This window comes from Brachyhypopomus gauderio, unplaced genomic scaffold (genome assembly GCF_052324685.1).
Source record: "Brachyhypopomus gauderio isolate BG-103 unplaced genomic scaffold, BGAUD_0.2 sc215, whole genome shotgun sequence".
Taxonomy (NCBI): Eukaryota; Metazoa; Chordata; class Actinopteri; order Gymnotiformes; family Hypopomidae; genus Brachyhypopomus; species Brachyhypopomus gauderio.
The window spans coordinates 59,898-81,783 of record NW_027507036.1 but is presented as its reverse complement, the minus strand read 5'-3'; the positions used below and the strand labels follow the sequence as shown (position 1 = coordinate 81,783).

Sequence of the window (21,886 nt, the reverse complement as noted above, 5' to 3'; positions counted from 1 at the left end):
TGTCTGAGTCGATATATATGAGTCTGAACTGAAGTTTCAAAACCACTATCAGTACATATTTCTCCTGCACAGATGCATGTGTCACAAGAAGATATGATTCATATATGTGAAATTTTGCCAGTATGCTCCTGCTGGAATGCCGCTCAGCTACAGACACCAGCAGTCTCAGAGCATCTCAGACCTGGGAGAGTTTCTCTGCAGAGGTGGGGGGTGGGGGGGGGGGGGTAGTTGCACAGAGATGCGGGGAGAAGAGCTTTGGAGAATGGAGGGGGTGGCGTACAGTGCGGAAGGTGTGAAAACACACAAGCAGAGCAGGAGGGCAGAGGAAGGGAAGGAGAGAGATTTAAAACAGCCCTCATGAGAGGAGACTAGCATGAGGCCTTAATGACAAGGTGTCATGGCAACCACATTGCAACACATGAGCTGTCAATTTCACACTCTAATTTGCAGAGGTTTGATTGGCCAGACACAGTGGGGGGGGGGGGGGGTAGATATGGACACGCACCATCTGACAACGTGCAGCGACACCTCATTCATTCACTCGGAGACGGCGTGCCAGGGCTTTCACAGAACACCACAGGAACTTCAGCCTCAGTGTGGGAAGCCATCTTTATATAGCTAAATGCACATCACTGCATAGTACTGAGTGGCAGTCAATATTCAGACCACAGCAGACAAAGTCAAGACTAATATTGCCTTGTCCCTACTGTGTGTATCAGCTTTACACATCACATCTCTGGATAAAGTACCTAGGAACTGATCGTGGCATTGGTGGCTAAATTATTCCCACCACTCACAGCTAATGCCTGTTTATTATTCATTAGTATATGCCAGAAGTATTGATCCAGCATTAAATGGCAAGGCACAGCCAGGAGCATTGTCCATCCTGGACAACGGCTGGATCTTGACCTCCTCGAGACTGAATGTTTATTCTGAGTGAAAGCTGCTATGGTAGGTGTTAAAGGGGCAGTGTGTAAAATATGCCATCTGGTGGTGAGGTTGTATATTACACTCCGCTAAATGCCCATGGCTCACGCCTCCATGTCCAAACATGTAGATCCTTTGGTATCCATCAGTTGTTAAGCTACTTCCAAAGTGAGGTCATTGTCTATGGCCACATCTAGTATACGTAATATGTCAAGTGTTGAGGTCACTTTAATTAGACATTTAGAAATTGTACTGTAAATATTACTTGTAAGAATGTAACTTGTTTTGTATTGTTGTAACATGTTCTATGGTAGCTAACTGCTTTGCATTCTAATGCAAGGTAACATTAGCAAAGTAATGATTAAAAGATACTAAAATTAAGATCACTTAATCTGATTGTGAGATTAGAAGGATTTGTTGATTCAAACACCAGACCGACTATCCAGTAAAGTTAAAGGTTAGAGATTTGAGTTCCAAAGCTTTTTTTAACATTATACTTTTATTGGCAATAACTTTCATCAGCTGTAAGCTGATTTCAGTAATGTCATGTTTTTTTTTTGTCTAAAAACCAAAGATAAATTATTGTTTTGGTACATGAATGTATAATTGCAATTCTGGTAGCAATTAGATATTTTCAGCATTGGTACAGGGAGAAAGATTGTGTTGGCAACATCTTGTCTTGGCAACTATTTCCATGGCCATGATTAAGCTGTCAAACAACAAATAGCATTTAGATTGGTACGTTAGATGGATTACCTGTCCAGCAGAAAACTTTGGCATCGCTCTGAAAACATTTGTCTCTCATCAGCAATTTATATCTTGAAAAAGCTACATCGATGTTTATTCTTGTCTTCTGCTCTTGCCAGTCCTGCTTTTATTTTGCTTCTTCAGTAATAAATCTGATCCTCCATTTGCCAAAAGTTGGGTTCTCAAACATCTGAAGACTAAAATGTTAGCAATCAATCAGCAACCAACGATTATTCTGTCTTCCAGCTGGTGCTACGGTGCCAGACATTTCAAGCTGTGTCTTCAATGTAAAAACACAAAAGGCCAGTGTCTTTTTAGCCAGTGTTTGGTTTGTCCGTTCTTTGCTACTGTAGAAACATTGCAGTGCAACAGGTGATTATACACTAATAAAACACGGTTTTGTATCCTATATCCCATTTCTGATAATAGACACCCCCAAATATTACACGCTGCTCCTTTAAGAGGAATAACTGCATCAGAAAGTCCAGAAAATAAGAAATCATAAGCTTAAACAACTGGTCTGGCCCAGTGGGTTGATCTGATATGCTGGTTTCTTCACCCATTTTTTGAGACCCATCTGATGGACCACAATTTGGCTTTAGGATTCAGTGATGGGATAGAGCAACAATGTAGTTTGTGAGACCTGGAGAAGAATGACTACTAAGGTGAGTGGGTTCATTCAGTGCTGAAGCTTTGCTGTGTCTGTCACCAGAAGGAGCTCTTTGACTTTAAGTCCAGAGTTGGTGGTGGTGCCTCAATATCAGGTCACCAACACAAGGCTCCATGAGCTAAAACATCACATGAGCTGGAGAAGCTGCAACATACCCCCGCAGAATGACTTCCACACATGATGGCCGAGTGTCAGAAGAGTAAGATATGATAGGCACTTTTCTTGACAGAGATGGAGTAAAACCCACAATCTTTTTATGGAACACATAGGTACACATAAGTAGCTATCATTAGAAGCCTCGCGAAATTGATGAAAGCACACAGCAGGTCACTGACACCCCTGTGAGTTGTATATTGGGTGAAAGTGAAGGCAATGAGAATGAACAGAAACATGGCATGGGAGGGACACACTATTTTCAGTCCTGGCTGAACACTGAAGCCATCACAGCTCCCTGAGTTAGTGGCAGGCATGGAACAAAGGGGCCAGATCTTCAGACTGCTGCAATGAGTTCATTGCAATTCATTCCTCATATGACCATATCACTATTAAAGCGTTCCTGGAACAAGAGAGAACACAGAAGCTCTGAGTTTAATAAAACGCAGCGTCATGTCCTAGGCAAAATCATGCCATGCTGTATGATTTCCCACTTTGCACCACTCACATACTTTGGTGACCTGCAAGGCCGTCACACCAGACACAGAAGATGCTGGAGATTTGTCCTCTAAGAGATTTGACACAGAACAGAAGCCAGAGATTTGTCCTCGAAACTGTGGTGAGTCACACAATGCTGGTTGAAGCAGAGATTGTCAGTATTCACACAACTCATAAATGTGTCTAAAAAGTGACTTTCACACAGCAAGACACAACGCATCGCTTTCGGGAGATGGAGTCTCATGCTCGAAGCATTTGCAGACTTCGGTCACACTGGCAGGGACTTTTTAAAACTCATTACTGATGATAAATTGGCCAACTCGTGTGTCACTAAGGTGTTTAATGATTTTTTTACCTATTAGTACTTTGCACAAAGGTCATCATGCTATATAGTATGCAGAAAGATTGCTTGGTTTAAATTTGCATGAGAACCAAATGTGTTTTTATCATCAGTATAACACTGCTGTCGATGAATGGGCTGTCTAGAGCCTCCTTTAGATTACCTGTCCTAAGTCACAAACGTACTGTACATTTTTAGCATTTGGCAGACATTCTTATCCAGAGAAATGTATATTTATCCGTATGACAGCATGTGTGCTCCCTGGGAGTCTAAGCCACGGCCTTCCTCCACTTACACCTTGCTCAACCTGCTCTACCACGTGCGCTACACAACCTCCGCTATCATACGGCTCTGATGATCTTGGGCATAGTTTTACACTGACCAAAGTGAAACACGACATGCTAAACCAACAGCAAGTAATAACAGATTCATGGGAAATATCACCTAAGCACCAAGGAAACCTTTTGTGATTCTGTGCATATCTGCAATCTGAACTATCCTCCTGTGTTGATCCGGCCGAGAAAGAAGAACGCTTTCTGCATTGGCTGGGTATTTATATTAAGATAGGTACGCATTACATGACTCGACGGGACTTCTAGCTGGTGAGCGTGTCAGGTTTAATGACGGCAATTTTGAACCTCGCTGCTTTTTCTGCCCTCGAGGCTGTCACTCTAGACCAGTGGTTCTCAAACTTTTTACACAAAGTACCACCAACTGTCAAACGAAAAACCTCCACGTACCACCCCCCCCCCCCCCCCCCCCCCCAAAAAAAAAAAAAAAGAAAAAGCTGTTTGGCGAGTTTAAGTTGTTGACGGGGGGTTAGCGAACGTAAATTGTTACCGGGAGGATGTAAAATGGACACAAGATAAGTATTATATCGCGGTGGTTGGTGCCAGAGCGAACTAGTAACTCATTGAATCATAGATGTGGATCAGAGGTAAATAAACTAGATTTTTTTTGTCGGCGTGAGAAATCGGATGTGTGGCGTGTGAAGACGGTCAAATGCGTGTGTCTCACGCTCAATGCGTGAAAGTTGGCAACCCTGCTCATTACACACATATGTTATAATGTAGTTCTCCTGTATTTCGTGTTGGTAGGGGTTTACAGCACAAAAAGTCTTCGTGCGACATGCCCTCATACTCATATCGCACGGAAACGAGCAAGTTGGCTAAATCTGCGACATCTATGGATTCATCTAACTGCAGTGAGAAGCATTTACTCATTTTAATTCTCTCGGTCAATGTTTGTCTGACGTTGTTCGCCATTTCATCAATTCTGCGAGTGACTGTGTCGTTTGAAAGATGCACCAGATCGAGCTGTTTAGCGACATTTTCTCCGCAAATAATACGAGTCACCCCTTTTAGTTTCTGAATTTAAGGACTTGTCATAATTCTGTTTTAATTAAAAAAATGTGTTGTGTAAAAAAAAAAAAAAAAAAAAAAAAAAACTCAAAGCATCTTTTATTTTCCGAGCTCATCTGGCGTACCACCGCGGGGTGCTCTGCGTACCACCAGTGGTACGCGTACCACAGTTTGAGAACCACTGCTCTAGACAACTGGGAATGGCGGGGGTGAGTAACTGCACGATTCCCTCACACTACGCCACACTTCTAAATCTCGTGTTGCATCGTGAGAGCCCCGTGAAGTCAGCTTTATTTTGGGAGCCAATCAATGGGAAGCACACCAGAATAAAGATGAACAATAACGGAGAAGAGGCTGCTGGCCTCCGTGTCTGCAATGTGCCTTTCCTTGTGCAGACTTAATACGTTCTTACATTTATTTCATAGGTAAAGTCACTTAGTGTGTGCTCTGCTTCAATTGCTCCATCAGAAAAGCGCTGCATGACTTGATAAGATTGTTGACACAAGATCTTCAAGTGTGCACAGGCACAGCTAGAGATCTTGCATTAAAGGGAGCACCCACGGTGTCGTGCATTAAACGGAGCACCCACGGTCTCGTGCATTAAAGGAAGCACCCACGGTCTCGAGCATTAAACGGAGCACCCACCGTCTCGTGCATTAAAGGGAGCACCCACGGTCTCGTGCATTAAACGGAGCACCCACTGTCGTGCATCGTCTGCTGGCCGCAGGAGCGAAATAGCACTCGCACTGTTCAACGTGTATTTTTTAATGGCTGGTAGAACATGCAAAACAAACGGGAAGGAAATAGCAGGCTGTGAATGTCGAGTATGATTTGCGATGGCATAAATATGTCAAAGACTTTCGAAAGTTTGGGAATGTTTAAGGAATTACAACAGTAGCCCCTCTTTGTGCAGATAAGACCGGGACATCCCCGCGCATTGTGCAGAGTGGTTGGACGGTGGTGCTTTGTGAGGACCTTCGTGTTCAGATCGATGCTCAGTCTGTGTTGATGCTACTAATGATTTCTGGGCGTGTGCGCAACGCATGGTTTTTAGAATAGATGGCGATTCTCTGGCTCAGTCGTATACGCTTGCGCGCCTCTTCCTGTCACTTCCCGACCGCTGTCAGGGGCTTTTTGTCAGACAAAAGAACACCGGTTCATACAGGGAAGAGTTCTGCCATCCGCGTATGCCTTACCACAGCTCAAAGAGCCGGCGCTAAGCTCACTCCTCGTCTGTCTCGGTGCAATATGCGCGGTGTGTGTCAGGCCTGGTGTCTGTGGGAGCGAGGCCGCCGTGTTATGGAAACAGCCTCCACCTTTTGCAGTGCCACCACCGTGAACTAGTCGTGCTCTCTCCACCTTGATCCTGGGAGATCCCGGGGACGCTGTTTCAGCCCGAGCTGTCTGTCATTCCTGTTACTTAACCTGAGCGACCAGATGACCACTCGTTGTTTGATGGTCTTCACATGCTCCTGTGCTCTGGAAACAATGATTTATGGCAACTCTATAAAGTAACGATTCTCAGCACCAATATGCGGAGCAGTGGAGGATCAATGATCGATTTCCGTTAAAGTATTGATGCCTCGACTTTAAGGTTCCCTGAAAATTGGGTGCTAGGCCGTTGTCTTTGCTTTAATGTTGAGAAAGGAACTTGTAATGAGTGGAGAATCCCTCAGAGTCCCACAGCTGCATCCGCGTTGTTAACCACACAGAATCTGTGGGAATGCAGCGTGAGGATGTGACCCTGCTTGTCATGCATGCTAAAGCTATGTGAGTGTACATATGAACGTGCTTACAGTGTCTATACCACAGCTCTCCTGTCCCTGCACTTGTCTGTGTGTGTGTGTGTGTGTGTGTGTGTGTGTGTGTGTGTGTGTGTGTGTGTCCTGAACCACAGTAGCAGATGAGGATGCTTTTCTGCTTTTCCTGTCAGAGAAGCGAGAGAGCGGGTGGGCGGCTGGTGAAGAAATGAAGAGAAGAACAGAGTCTTTCAGCCCAACATAGACACACGTGGGTGGTGTGGAGGCACCACAGCCAGTTTACACCCCGAGCTGCTCTCTCTCTCTCTCTCTCTCTCACTCTCTCTCTCTCTCACACACACACACACACACACACACACACACACACACACACACACACACGCATGCACACAATACTCACACACATTAGTAATAACTCTGAGTACCTTCTGATTACCTTATTATAGGATACTTATTTATTCTCCTGTATTATTACTGATATAAGTTCATATGGTGTAACTCTCAAAAGCCCTAATGAAAGATCAGTGACTGCAGTATATTACATGTATATATTACATGTATATAGTACATGTATATTAACATGTATGGCTATAAAGCTCACATTATTTATGGATGTTAAAATTATTTATTCTTTTCCCGGACAGTTATTTGTATGTAGGATTCAGTGTTTTGTGTAAATACCAAGATCCTTCATAAGTCTCTCACTGTACAATCTGTTACATCTAAGATCATGCTCACCACCTCTCCTCTCCTGTAACATTCACTCCCCTAAATGCATTTCAGAAATGTTCATAATTCTTACAGACAATTCTGACCACAGGACCACTGCTGACCAGATATTATTTGGTGGCAGGACCATTGTGAGTAGACTCCTATTGTACACCTACAAGTAGTTTCCACTGAAGGGTTCTAATGAGGTGGCTGGTTGGTGTATTTAACAAAGGTTTGTAATCTCTACATGTGGCCTGTAATTATAATAACAGCAGCATTTCAAAAAATCCCAGGGGATGGTCATTAAAACACTCAGACAGTATCCATCGCGCAGTTCTTCACATACCAGACCTAGACTATAAAAAGGCAAATATCCCTCAAAGAAAAGCAATCTCAACTTTTCTTTGTCTCTGCATGCTCGAAAAATGAGGTCACGGTCGAATGCAGCTGTGTGGCAAATTGCTCGCCGAAACGGGAAGAATTTCTTCCTGTATTTTTCTGCCTGTGGTTTTCTGCTGCTGTCAATGAGCTACTGTTCTCACACAGGGAATTCCCTGAAAGATTTAGGTAAGGTCAAGTCACTCTCTTTTTTTAAACTCCCTTGATAGTTTGTCCTAAAAAATTCTTTTAAATGAATACTTTTTTTTAATGACCCAGCATGCTAACCTCTAACACTAAGATACAACTAAGATACAGCATTATTCCTGCAATTAGTATAAGAACCTATCCAGTGGATCACCCATTTAGTGTAAGAACTGAATCAGTGGATCACCTCTTTTGTGTAAGAGCCCATCCAGTAGATCACCCATTTAGTGTAAGAACTGATCCAGTGGATCACCTCTTTAGTGTAAGAACTGATCCAGTGGATCACCTCTTTAGTATAATAACTTATGCAGTGGATCACTCCATAAGAACATATCAAGTGGATCACCCCTTTGTCATACCTGCAATCTATTTGGAGACCTGTTTCATTTCAGTGGTAATTGAAGCTGACTGCAGTGAACCCACAAGCATCATTTTTCTACACCGTAGTGTACACTGCTCAGGTGCAGACCTGCATATTTTTACTCAATCTAAAATGGTTTCCTGCTATGAATGTTTCTCAGTGACAGTGCCTATTACTCTGATGCCAAAATGAGTTGTTTCAAGATGTCAAATGAAAGTGACTGTGAAAATATCCAAAACAGTCACCCACCACGTTTATTCCCTTTATGTTTTGAATCTGAGGCACATTTGTGTTTCCTCTATTTAATTGAATTGGTGTCACTCAAACCTCATTCATAAAATAAACAAAGTTACTGTCTCCCATGCAGAGTAAAGGGAGAGATAATGAAATGAGATTGAAGGTCTTACTGTCCCACCCATTCTGCTTGGATATTTTTTCTTCGTGTGATTTTTGGCGGCCTCTGCTGTAGAGGTGTGGGAATTGCATGAACTCCTTCGTAATGGTTCCCACTAACGGACTCTTAATGTCCGCAAGTTTAAAGAATCATACTAGGGAGCATTTTAAGAATGATTTGAACATGCCATCTTTTGAGATACTTCAACAACAGATACCTTTAACCAACCACAATTCCTTCATCAAAAATATATTCATATTCCTTCCACCCTGTTGGTAAACTCTGCTAGTTGTTGGAAGGCCTCCAAGATGTTGTCTGCAAATATGGTAGGTTCTTTCAGGCGTTTGATAACGCAGACATCGCCATTGAAGGCATCATGTAGTCTGCGGTTCATAGTATTTGGAACACCTCTACCTGTCTCGGTCAGTTCTCTGTGCCCAGATAATTGGCTCATTGTGACGGGCAGGGGTGAGCAACTAAAAGGAAGCGATCACGCCAAGTCTCAGGGAAAGAGGATGGTTTAATAGAAAGTGTGCAAACCAAAAACCCGTGCATGGTTACAGATTAAGGAAATAATAACCAGCAGTCAACTGGTACAAAGACAAGACATATATAGACGAACAAACGACCCTCAGGTGAGACGGATCACGGGTCCCGCCCACCTGAAGGACGAACATCACGTGACCAAAAACAGGACATCTGCCGCTGTAAACGGGGGCGACCGGCAGGGGGCCCCCCCACAACGTGACACTCATAGTAAACTATCTTGTTGTATGCACAGTTGTGCCACATTCCCAGTGGCCTCTTTTATGAATGACCTACTTTGCAAACAGAGCAGGTAATGTCTGGACATTTCCCCAAGTGTCTGCATGAATAGTATTTAAAGTATAAATGTAAAAATGCCTTAGGTCAAAACCAGGTCACTCATAGAAGAAGCCAATTAATTAAAGGTGCCGTACAGTCCAAACTGTGCTATCAGGAGTGAGTGACTACAACTTATAATTAACCACAAAACGTGGCAGTTTTGTCACAGCTGTGCTAGGTCTACCTGATCGGAGTATTAAACTGAAATTCCTGCATGGTTTCCTGTACATAATTGGTTACTTCAGGGTGGTGCCTGGGTCTGTCTGTCTCATGCAGATATCACAGGGCACAATTGGGATTTGGAGGCTTGAGTTGTGACTGTCTGTCACCATGGTAACTCACCAGCCCTGATAGAAATTGTGAGAAGCAGGGAAGAGTTATAGTAGGGTAAATAAAATATTTATACCATATTTATACATATTTATAAACAGTACACAAATGATAAAACATTAAAGAGATTAAATGGATAAATCCCAGAAAATTGCCATAGTAAATTATTGTGAGAATAGTTTTCTTTAATGTTCTTAGATACAAAAGGTTTGTACAAAGTATTGAGAAGTGGATTAGTGTCGATAACATGATTTGAGGCAGGGCATTTCAACTTCTGAAAAACAGGCAATGAAAAGTATACAAAAGATATAGACAAAATATGTCATTGTGCATTGTGTGCTGAAACCTGCTGTATTTGATCTTATCTGGGTAACAAATCCATAAAATGTAAGATTTTGAATTGCTGTTGAGTGGCCTTGAGCATCATAAATGTCTTTAAAAGCTATTTAGGCTCTTTCTTAGCGACCCATCAAGCCTGTCTGGAGTGTGGGTGATTACCTGAACATCAGCCCTCTACACAGTCTTGAGAATATAACCACGCATGTTTAAACTGGCTGTGTGGGGTGATTGCACAATCCCACAGCAATGGATTTCTTACCAGATAAGCCTCTTGTAGTTGTTCTCAAACACTGTGAAAACAAGGAAGAATTGTGCTGTGCAGAGAGGACACCGCCACTTTCGTTTCAGTGATTACATTCAGAAAATTAAGTTGGATAAGAAAATTAAAAATCTGTGGTGACTACATATGTGTAACAACATATATAATCCAGTAGCTGAATATGGGAACCACTATAATAGCAAATTAATGCAGAATTCAGAAGTTTGATAATGGTATTAGCCTATTTGACTAAAAAAACCCAAATAGTCCTATTAGTAGTATAGTTAGTTTAGGGAGAAACACCAGTTTCATAGATCACCTAACACCGGATTATATGCAGAGTCAGAAGGAAACTCTTTTAATGTGTTTTCCACTTGAGTAACATTATACTATGGTTTCAGTTATCACCTTTGAGCGGTTGATTTGGTTTAAGGTTGTGGCACGTTTACTGGCTGGCTTACAGCAAACGTGTCTCATATTTGAAAAGGATGTTCTACAGGAGAATACTGTAAGAGAATAAAGCACAAACATAAGTGGGTTATCCATATTGTGAGTTGGTAGTATCACAGGGAGTCCTGCCAATGCAGAAACAAACAAGACGATAACTGATTCACAGACTCATTAACGTGTGCTTAGCTCAAATTCACACAGTAAAAACCTAGACTCTTGGAAAGGGAAGTAGGGAGTAGTTCTACTGAAATTCAAGAACACACACGCTTCATGCTATTAGCAGAGAGAACTTTGATGATATTCACATGTGGTCCTGCTGTTTTGTGATAACATCATTTACTTTTCATAGAGGTATATGCATAGTAAAATCATCATAATTGTATAATAATTTAGCGCGTTTGATATCCCTCTGCAAAAGTTATTTACCACCAGTGACTTAACAATACAGCATAAATCATCAACTTAACTACTGTCAGACCAGCAGAAAAACTAATCTCAGACCATATAGTCAATCCACTGAACACACTGTTAACGGCTTAACTTTACTTGAAAATCCACATATTCTACAAACCACTTATTGTAATTTTACTCCTAATTTTACTTTTTTTTTTAAGTCAATGATGCCTAAAGTATCATTTAAAGGCATTAAGAATAATTAGGTGATAATATTGAATGCCACAATAAGATAGATCATTTTTGATATTCAAAAATGTAATACTCAAAAATGTGACGTAATTTCTTGATACACTGTAATTACTACACTGGTGTCCGGTCTACTAATGTAACTTTGAAACTAATGGAACAAATGTCAAAACGTGCTTGGTTATTAGACAAGATAACACTGACCACACGACTGAATAGTGTGTTAGCTGAATATACTTTTAAGGCAAATCTGTAACAATATAATGTATAGATACAATATATCCACAACAGTTAAAATAGCGTTTGCCGCTAGGTGGCGGTATGTGCACACATTCCTGAATTGTGGAGTAGTTGCTATGCCGGTTACGGTGGCTGGAGGCACTGCGCGTCTTTTATTGTCCGACCACCGAGCCGACTGTGGATCTCGGTCCGCCGTAATCCTGTCTCCACGGTACCGGCCGACATGGCGACCGCGAAGACGCTCTTCTCCGTGTGACCCGTTTGTGAAGCGGTTTGGGCTGGGCCAGCGTTCAAGGTCCACCCGGAGTGGTGTTTTATCTTAGGGCCTCGTTTAGGACTGTTAAGGGGGAATAATCCCGGTGCAAGCCCGTGTTTTGGACCCGGGGGTGAGTAACTGCGACATTACTGTATCTCTAACGTGTTCGAGAGATTATGTGTTAAATGTAGCGAGCGATACGACTCGGTTACATTAGAGTCGGAACCGCGTTGACGGTGTGGACACAACACGTCCACGGACGTTTCCGTCCCCCCTCACCTCAGCAGCCACGTCTCCCGTCAACGGTACTATATCTCCCGTTGACCTCCGACGTTTGGAGCAGCTTAGCCGGAGGTTTTTGATATTTCGTGACCACTTTCGACCTTCGGAGTCCGTTCTGGACGTCGTGGGGTTCGGCTCCGCTGGTGCGACTCAATGTAGCCCAGTGACTGAATCGTGGACATTTTGGTGGGGAAATAATAACCGAACTGTGGGTTAGAGAGTCTCTGTGGACTCATATCTGGTGTAGGAACAACCTCTCCATTCCCACAAAGGCGAGCTAAGTTACACACGGTCTTTAATATTCGTGCAGATATTCGATTATTCGGACGAGTTTTCACGCCTTTGCACGTTAAAATGGGTTAAAACCCGAGACAAGCTCGGTGACTTGGGCTAACGTTGTAGCCCGGTTAATAATTTAAAACAAATGTTTCCGTATCACACCCGAGGTTCGTGGCAGTTTCTTTCAGTGGTTGTGAGGTTCTGCCCAACTAGGTCCAGTCATTATTAGGGTGTTTCATGGTGTAACATCATTTGCATTTACACCTGTTAAACCATCAGATTCATTTACTTCAGCTGTTTGCCAAAAGAACAACTCGACCGTTTCAAGACATGAACTAGAAGAACTTGCACTCCATCTACAATCATGAGAAGTTAGATCTTCTATGTTCTGGACCTTCACCCCCCCCCCCCCCCCCCATCAAATGGCATGACGGTTGGGCCACACCTAAACGTGTGTGAGGGGTTTAGAGCCACCACGTCCAGGGAGAGGGAAGCAGAAGGCTTGTGGAGCAGGAACAGAGAATCAACTGTTTCTGTACAATCCAAAATATCTCTCTCTCTCTCTCTCTCTCTCTCTCTCTCTCTCTCTCTCTCTCTCCCTGTTTCAAATCTTTTACATTCTTTTATGGAATTTTCTTTGTAAACAACTTCAAAGCCAGCTGGGACCCCAGTGGGGTCACAGTCTTTCCGGCCGCTGCGAGCCCCTCCTGTTTTGAGTGGGTTTGTTTTGAAGGAAGATGCTCCTCTGCTCTGCATCCGCTCACACGTCTATCTGCAGTAATAACCAGGAAACTGCACTAGGCCACAGGATTCAAATAAAGAGCGAGAGAAGAAGAGGACAAGAGGGAATGAGTGGAAAAAAAGAGGGAGAGAAAGACACAGAGGGAAATTTTGTGTTACATTACTTGATTTATGAGCAGGAAGGCATAACGGAAGCCAAGAAGTCAACAAACTTAGACTATCTAGATTTTACACTTTTGGGGTTGGCAGTAAATACTGTTGGACTTGGGAGATGACCAATTCTAAACTAAACATTGCAGGGTTCTAGTAGGACCCCATATTTTGTTTGAAAGTGAAACTTATTCAGAATGATGAAAAACTGACGCCTGGGAAATATAATAATGTATTAATCTGCTTGTTTGTTTATTGTGTAGTTGTAAGCATGTGGTATTGATTGGTGCATGAAATAAATCTAAAGTAACTGCTAAGTATCTGCACCAGGGTATAATACAGCTGCTTTGGGTATTTGATATCCTGAGTCAATCTCTCACTCTTGACAATGAATTTCACCTTTAAGTGCTTGGAGGGTTTCAGTTAATGCTTACTTGACCTTTGTAGAGGGAAAATGAATAAATGTCTACCGTGGCTGACCGCAAAGAGAGTTTCTGAGACAAATATGTGATGGTCTGGCAGCTTCGTAGAGACCATTGTGTACCATCTTGTGACTTGACTGCAGTTGCAACCCTCTTAGTTCAGTTCATGCGGGAGATGGTCTCTCTGCTCCCCCATCACTCGGTGACCCTGTGCCTCACAAGGAACCTGTGTGGGTTTCAGAAGGTCAGCAGCTATGATCTCATCACACATTGCCTGCATGGTCATAACAGCCATTCAGGAATTCTCCTGTCCATTGTAAGCGTGTGGGTAGGACCTTATGTTGGCCAATGTCTTCAGACCTGTGGGTAAAGGACCACAGAGCCATACGCAATGGGTCATTACCATGAAGTAGTTTAAAGTCATTGTACGGTTAGAATTATATGTGACTTGTTAAGATAAAAAAGTGATCATATTGCAGTTATTTCACTGTATGGGAAGGACATATTGTGTTTCTATGGCTAGATAAGGAATAGAAGATACTTTGAACCTGTGGAGAACAATTCGCCCTCGTTGGGTTTACCTTTCTCTGTCTGTCTGTCTCTCTGTCTGTCACTCTCTCTGTCTGTCTCTCTCTCTGTCTGTCTCTCTCTCATCATTGCCCTCTCCTCTGTCTCTGATCCCCCCCCATGTTGCTGAGGTCTCGTGGTGACATCACTGTGCTGGAATGTGTGATAAACAGAGTGGAACAGAACTCTGATTCGGAGAGTGAGGGGAGAGAGTGAGAGGAGAGGGTAGGTTTTCCATTTAACTGGCCACAGGGTCTCTCAGAACGTCTCTAGAAGTTAGCACTGGTACCAAAACTTCTTCGGGCCTCTTCTGTGTCAACACAAGCGCACACAAGCAGAGCAAAGAGACACCTCTCTGGAAGCCCAGGCCTTGTGTGGTTGGTTGTTGTTACGAAGGATATTGAATTTCAGCAAAGTGCTAAGGGTGAGTCTGTCTTTTCTGTGCAAGGTCTCATTAAGAGTATCGCATTAAAATATGTGCGACCTTTTGGGAAATTGGTCTTTTGAAGGCAAGTCTGGTATCATTTAACTAATGTGTATCCTAGGTGTGTCCCCCTGAAAAGTGTTGGTAGTAATTTGAGCCCCCGCATAAGATGGTGGCTTTTTAAATGACTGTCCCTTAGGGCAGCATTATTCTGAAAGGGCTCCTCTGGGTCCTAAAGTTCCCATTCTCGGTGTGGTCTAAACTTGATTCTGTGCCTAAGTGAACTCCAGGAAGCACTCCAGAATTCAGCTAATCAAATAGACATTTTACTATTATCCAATTTGAAGCTATTTGAATCAGGAAAATCTATTCTTCAGACAGTAGGAGATTGGAGCCAGTCTAGTAGCTTATGATGATAAACTATGGCGAGAAAGGACCATTGAAATGTTTTGAATGCATACATTTTGATTAGCTGCTTTTAAATGACAATTTCAGTAAATGGTAAAATCACAGTTTCAGCTTTTGGGGGTATCTGCATTTGTGAGTTGCCAGAAGCCTCCCAAGAGTCTTAAACATGTAAAAAGGTGTTATTGCCATCTCAGTGCACGCAGCTAAAATTCCAGTGGGTTGTAAGCTTGCTTGGTGCTCCCTGCTACTGCAGTACGGAAGAACATGTCAGACTGGATCTCTGTGACCTGCCTAACGACAGCAGCGCGGAGTATCCGCTGAGTTTGTCAGACCCACTACAAACCAAGAAGGTTAGGATCACTGGGCAGGTTTACAGAGATACATCCTCCAAGACGGTCTGATAAACAATGTGTTGTTTCTGCATTGAAATTTGCCATGCTGCCACGTAGCAGGCGTTCCTCGAATGCCTTAATGTTGCCCCTGTTCCATCTCCTTGTGTGGAGTGGATTGCAAGTTAAATCTGATTGGTGAAGCCCCTCCTACTCCCCCCTCCCCGTCTGAAGGGCGGAGTCCGTCCAGACTAGCGTGCCTTCGGGTGGCGGCCTGCCGTGGTTGGCACCCCATGGCTTTATTATGATTTAATTACAGAGCAGGAGAGTCAGGGTACTTGTCCTGCCATAGACCTGTACAGCCAAATCTAAGTGTGTGTGTGTGTGTGTGTGTGTGTTTCCGCCAGGCCTGCGGAGAAGGTGAGGAAGACCATGGTGGAGCAGGAGCCGACTTCAACAGCGGGGCAGCGGCTTGGTGCCCCCGACACTCTGGGCATCAGCACGCTGGAGGCGGGGCAAAAGCAGGCCACGCCCACCGGCCGGCGCGTGACCGTCAGGGTGCGCATGCTGGATGACTCCGAGGAGATATTCAACGTCTCCGTGAGTAGCTGCTCCCCCCCCCATATGGCGGCCGCCCGCTTTGCGTGTCGAAGAGGTCCAGTGCCTCTTGAATGGTCCCGCATGCACCATTGTGTTTCAGTGCTGGATGTACCGCCAGAGCATGAAGGAGAGAACTGACTGCAGCTTCTTGTTGACATGGTAACCAAATGGAGCTTAAAGTCGCTTCTTGCATCATTGAGCAGAAAGCGTGATGGTTCTGTTCCAGAGTGCCTGCAGCCACTGTTTCCGCTAATGCTGCCTGCCGTCTGTCAAATTCCGATACTATTTAAAGTCGTTTGACATGAATAGTTTGTATTACTGAGAGACCAAATGCTCTTGCTGATATTTTGAGACATTTGGCTACCTCCAGCATGCTGCCAGAGTGCCCTGTGGGCTTTTGTTTTTTCCGGTGTGTGAGATGAATGTGTGACCCCAAAGTTTGCCACTGCCACAGCGTTTCAATGTTTGCTGTGAGCCATGAGATTCTCCTGCTCCGGTGAGTGTGGGGTCCTCCTCGCCAGTGTGGGGTACTCCCCGTGAGTAGGGTTGCAGTGGTAACCGGTTTCACGGTATACCTTGGTATTAAAGTGCACGGTTATCATACCGTGTGCGTTTGCTTATTGCCGATAAAAGGCAAGCTAACGGAGAAACTGACTCGCGCATGCGCAACTCTGCTCCGGTTCAGCTACTCAGTACACAGCGGTGAGAATGGCAGAAAGTGCATCAGACTACACATTTTTTAACAAAAAAAAGGCTAAACTAATGGCGCATTTCCACTAGGGCCTGCTTGGCGCGGTACGGTTCGATACGGGTCGATTCGCAACGGAACGGTACGGTCGCGTTGTGTTTCCATTACAATGGTGGACCAACACAATGTGGGTGGAGTCGCTGTTGGCGCGCGGGTTGTAGTGTCGTGACATCATTTGTATACGACCACAACACCGGTCGATGCCCTTAACACATAGCATTATTGTATCTTATTTATCTTTATCTTCATTATTGTATGTGGTTGCTCTAATTATTGATAATTTGGTATTACTCAAACAGGCTGAACACACCCTGCATAAAAAGCATCAGTCATACAATCAAATGAAATCAAACTTTATTATGAAATATAGATATTTAAAGTACAACATATGTAAATAATATAGTTATAGTTTAAAAAAGTGCAAAAAGCAAATATATACGTATAGCTTTATATGAAATAAATATTTATAGTACTACAAGCAACATTTTGTGTGCTTTTACTGGCGTCTGTCTCGCATGGTGTTCACAAGTTCGCCAAGCATCCCGAGGAAAGCCCGGTTGAAGGAAACATTTTCGGCCAACTCCGCTCGCCTCGTCAGTGGAAGGGGAATCTTGAACGTAAAAAATAACAAATATTAAACACAAGCATTCCCGTGAAAGCAACAACAATATAGCGTAACTGCACAAAATGTGTAGCACGTCATCACTGCGCATGCTGTGTTTATGGCTACAGCTAACTAGCAGCTAGCAAGGCTAAGAACTAGCTATTGTACAGTAGTGACTGTGGTGGTAACATTAACTACAAACACAGCTCTAAATTCCTGCGTTTACAATAGATGCGTTCATATTACGTTCATATTACATCTTTTACGAGCCTAGTAGTAAAACTGAAATCATAATACACTCACCATTCTCCGTGGCCTCCAGCACCGACATTGTCCAGCACGTTTTCTCTTCCGTTACTGGCTGGCCGGTGACCGTATATGACATCCATTTGCTGGAACCGTTTCCAGTCTTTGCGGTTTGCTCCGCTGCGTCCGTTATGGTCCTTCACCGCCCGGTAATCGCTTTAAGCTTTTTTAGCTTGGACCGACCGGCACTGCTGAACGGACCGCTGGTAGTCATGAGTGGCCATTAGCGCGGAAACCTCGCTAAAAACCTTTACATTTCTAGTGGCCCCGTCCAGTTCGCCCTGGATTTTTTGATCGCTGATTATTAACAGAAAGGTTTGTTCCTCGGCGTTTGACCAGGGAACAGACTTCGCTCCTTGGGTTTTAAAAATGGCTGAGTAGTCCATAGCATAGCGGAGGAGTCGCTCTCCTGACGCAACCAGTGACGACACTCCCTGGCCAATCAGTGTCATGCTGTTCCTCCACGTCACAGAACTGTACCGCTTCGGAACGGTTAGAACCTCGAGCGAAATTTTCGTCGGTACGAAAATAGTACCCAAAAGGGCCGGCTCACAGGGAACTGGTACTAATGGAAACACTCACAAACCGTCGCGAATCGAACCGTACCGCGCCAAGCAGGCCCTAGTGGAAATGCGCCATAAAATCAGTAGCGAAAATGGCATAATCGCGGTGGCGCCGCCCATGAAAATGCTTGAAACGCGCTGTTGATTCGCGAGGTCATGCACCTCTCAAATTTTGTAACTTTGCGCACGCCGTGCCTCAGCGCAATGAACAGTCATGTTTGCAGGGTTCATACACCTTTACAAGGTGGAATTAAAGCACTTGTACGTCACTTTCAAGGTCCATTTTAATATTTCCCAGCACGTTAAACTTAATTAAGTTAAATATTTATACATATACTCGAAATTATTCAAAATAATTCTCTTTTTTTATCACATTATTTAATGGTTGGTTATTTTCAAAACGCCCAATCTTAACGTCTTCACGTTCTCTCATGTTTCGTCCTGGAATTACAAGAGGCTCATATTTGTTAACTTAATACAAGAGAATTGTTCAGTCAGACAGATATTTGTTGTAGTTACAATTTCAAGCATTTTCAAGTACTTTAGCCTAAATTCCAGCACTTTTCAAACCTGAAACACAAAGCAACATTAAAATTGGTCAGGTAAATGTTCATTCCCCTGTATTTGAGGGGTGTGTTTTTATACTAATAGGCCTAAATATCGTTTCGGACAACACTGCAAAGAATGTCACGTGTGTCAGGTGTGCGGAGTCACGCACTACGGTCACTCATGAAAGTATAAACCTAGATTGAATCTATTATAAACCTGCAAAATATTTGGAATTATTCTGGATTCATTACACAGTAAAAAAACCAAACAAATTAACGTGCTGCTGTTCAGAGACACTACATTTCTGTATTTTAATCTTAATTTATCGTGGTTCACATCGATATCGGGATATCCAACAATGTTATCGCACATCACAATTCTAGTCCATATCGTGCACCCCTACTGTGAGCCATGAGATTCTCCTGCTCCGGTGAGTGTGGGGTCCTCCTCGCCAGTGTGGGGTCCTCCCCGTGAGTGTGGGGTCCTCCACGCCAGTGTGGGGTCCTTCCCGCGTGGGTGGGGACCTCCCGCCTGGGTGGAGCTGGCAGGACGTCCGCCACTCCGCGTGAGCGTCCAGCCATGTGAGCGTCCAGCCGCGTTACCTTCGCACCGGGTGGAGTCCGAAATCGCATGTTTATTTTTACACTGGGAAGCGGCAGTCTCGCAGTTTTGTCAAAACCGCTTCTGAGGCGAGAAGGAATGAGGCAGAAGGAAATGGAATGTGAGAGAGGTACAGCGTGTGTGTGAGTGCGCGGGTCAGAGAGTGTGGGAGTGTACGTGTGTGTGTGTGTAATGACTAAGGTGGGGGGGCAGGCTGAGGCTGCGTATTGTGCTGAGTTTACTTTGGCTAAAGCCCGGCTCCTCCGACTGAAACCCCGTCCCCACACCACAGCAGCTGCACTGTGCCGTGTTACTGCTCCCTGGTCCACAGGTCCGCGGTGCAGCTGCTCACATGAACCTTTTGCTGCACCCTCCAGTATTTTGGCGTTGCCACTTGGCCATGACTAAGGACTGTGTTTTTCCAAACTTCACACTTTGTGCCTGTGTGCTTGCCCTGTGTGAGACCTCGTCTCCGTAAATGTGGAGGGCTGGACTCGGTCAAAGTGAGGTAAACGTACAAGGGTCATTTGTGCTGTAATATAACAGCCGCCGTTAAGAGATTTTCCAAAAGGGACTCCAGAACGGGTTCTTTTGGCGTGAGGGAGACATTTACAACGTGCTTTCTAGTCGCTGTGTAAGATCATATCTGAACATATCTGATGCGCTTCCTTTTTTCAGTTATCAGTGTACAGATGTGTTTAGGTGCTCACAAAACACGTTCTTACATAAAGATTAGTGGAACTCTACAGACCTTCATTACATTGCATTACAAGGACTACTGTGCTAATGTAATAATATATTGCCATTAGGAATGACTATACTAAAGTGGTGGCTCTCTTATTCTTCGTCTTCTTTATGGTGAGACCCAGATCATGATGAAAGCCTATTGGCCTGCTGGATTAGAGCAGCCCAAGGTACATTAAACAAGTGTCTGCAAGGTGCTCTCTGATTGGTGGCATTGCCAGCCCACTTGTCACATGACCTCTGCTGCACCACTCTCCTGTGTCCCTGTGAATCGGGTAGTGAAAGCATTGTGAGTAAGATGTTGGTAAGATGGTGGTGTTCTTCAGGCCACAGGGCGGGGGTGACTTCAGCGTGCCGGGGCCGTGTGGTAGTTGGGTTTGGGACATAGCACACGCACGTTTAGTAGTTTATGGTCGTGATGATGCTGACTGTCATACTACTGTTACTATGACTACTGGTGTTGTTATTATTACCACAACTTTATTGTTGTTGCTGTTTTAACATTTCTAAATGGCAAAGATAAAATGATCAAAACTTGTTTCATAAGCAACGACATTTCTAAACCTCTGTGAGAGATGTTTCAGACACAGTGATCATTTCAGCGCTTTTTCAGTCTTCTCTATTTTCAATCGCTCGATGATACAACCAGTTTGGAATCTTTTGAAAGTGAGCCATATGTGGTTCTCCGCATTTTATCACCCAAATAACACGGACCAGCGCCTTACAGACACGTCCTTCCACAGGGCCGTCGAGGCCCTGCGGAATGTGTGTCCACTGTCCAGCAATTAAAAATGAATACGTTATGTCCAGCATTCAGACGTCCCGGTGTCCCGTGCCCTGATGGACCTACTCCTGACCAGGACAAATGAGCAGAGCAGCCGCAGTGTCCTTGAGTCCGGACACAAACTCCAGGCAACTTGTTTTCCGAGTAATCGATGATTAACGTTGGGCTTGTCCATTGACTCCAAACCCAACATTCCTCAGCTGGCCAGCGCGTTGGAAAATTCTTTGGAAAATGTATTCTTAGCTATTCTGGATTTAATCCTGTGCTTGCTGGTCCAACAGCACACGCGCAGTGCAGAGTTTGTGTTCGCTCCAGCGGCCAGAGTTCTGGTGGACGTCTGCCTCCGTTCTGGCCCGTCACCACCTCCCTCCCGCCCGCGACATGATTTATCGTGCGCATTGAGTGCACACACGTCCTGCAGTGGCATCGCTGCACGAGCAGGTGCCTCGTATGAGGCGTTCGGGACGTATCGGAGCACGGGAAACCACTGTGCCGGGTCTGGTCGGACTGGACCAGGGTTCTGGTGCCTCTCCGTTCCGATGCGTTCTGCCTGAGGGGTGAGTGTGACTGCAATGTCCGCTGGAAGATGATGTTTGGTTTGAGCTGATGGGCGTGTGGATGAAGCTTCCGCTGGGCAGAGCCTGAAGTGCACCAGTCGCCTTTAGGGCAGTCTGACCCATTAATACAGCACTTCCTCTTCAGGCAGGAAGTGGCAGATAAGCAAGGAAGCACTTGGAGATCTGAACTGCGTGTTTTTTTTACGAAACAAAATTGAAAGATTTTTGTAAATATTTTAAAAGTAGATGTCGACATACAAAACGCATTCCCAAAGTAATGTGGACAACACTAGCAGACAGTGGGGAGACACAGCAGCAGAACTCTATCCAGAAGATACACAT

The 21,886-nt window shown here is 44.2% G+C and overlaps 1 protein-coding gene across 3 annotated transcripts in view; it reads left to right on the top strand.

The window, feature by feature from the left end:
• Positions 1–11,759: 11,759 nt before the first annotated feature.
• Positions 11,760–21,886, top strand: part of LOC143502813 (FERM, ARHGEF and pleckstrin domain-containing protein 1-like) — a 44,180-nt gene continuing 34,053 nt past the window's right edge. Inside the window, exons 1-2 of one of the 3 annotated variants that reach the window (XM_076995547.1) lie at positions 11,760–12,017; positions 15,897–16,089. In XM_076995547.1, coding sequence (XP_076851662.1) covers positions 15,922–16,089 — 168 coding nt within the window. In that variant the 5' untranslated portion in view covers positions 11,760–12,017; positions 15,897–15,921. Of the gene's footprint in view, positions 12,018–14,558; positions 14,753–15,896; positions 16,090–21,886 lie in introns of those variants that run through there. The other 2 variants (XM_076995545.1, XM_076995546.1) reach the window with 2 other exon arrangements.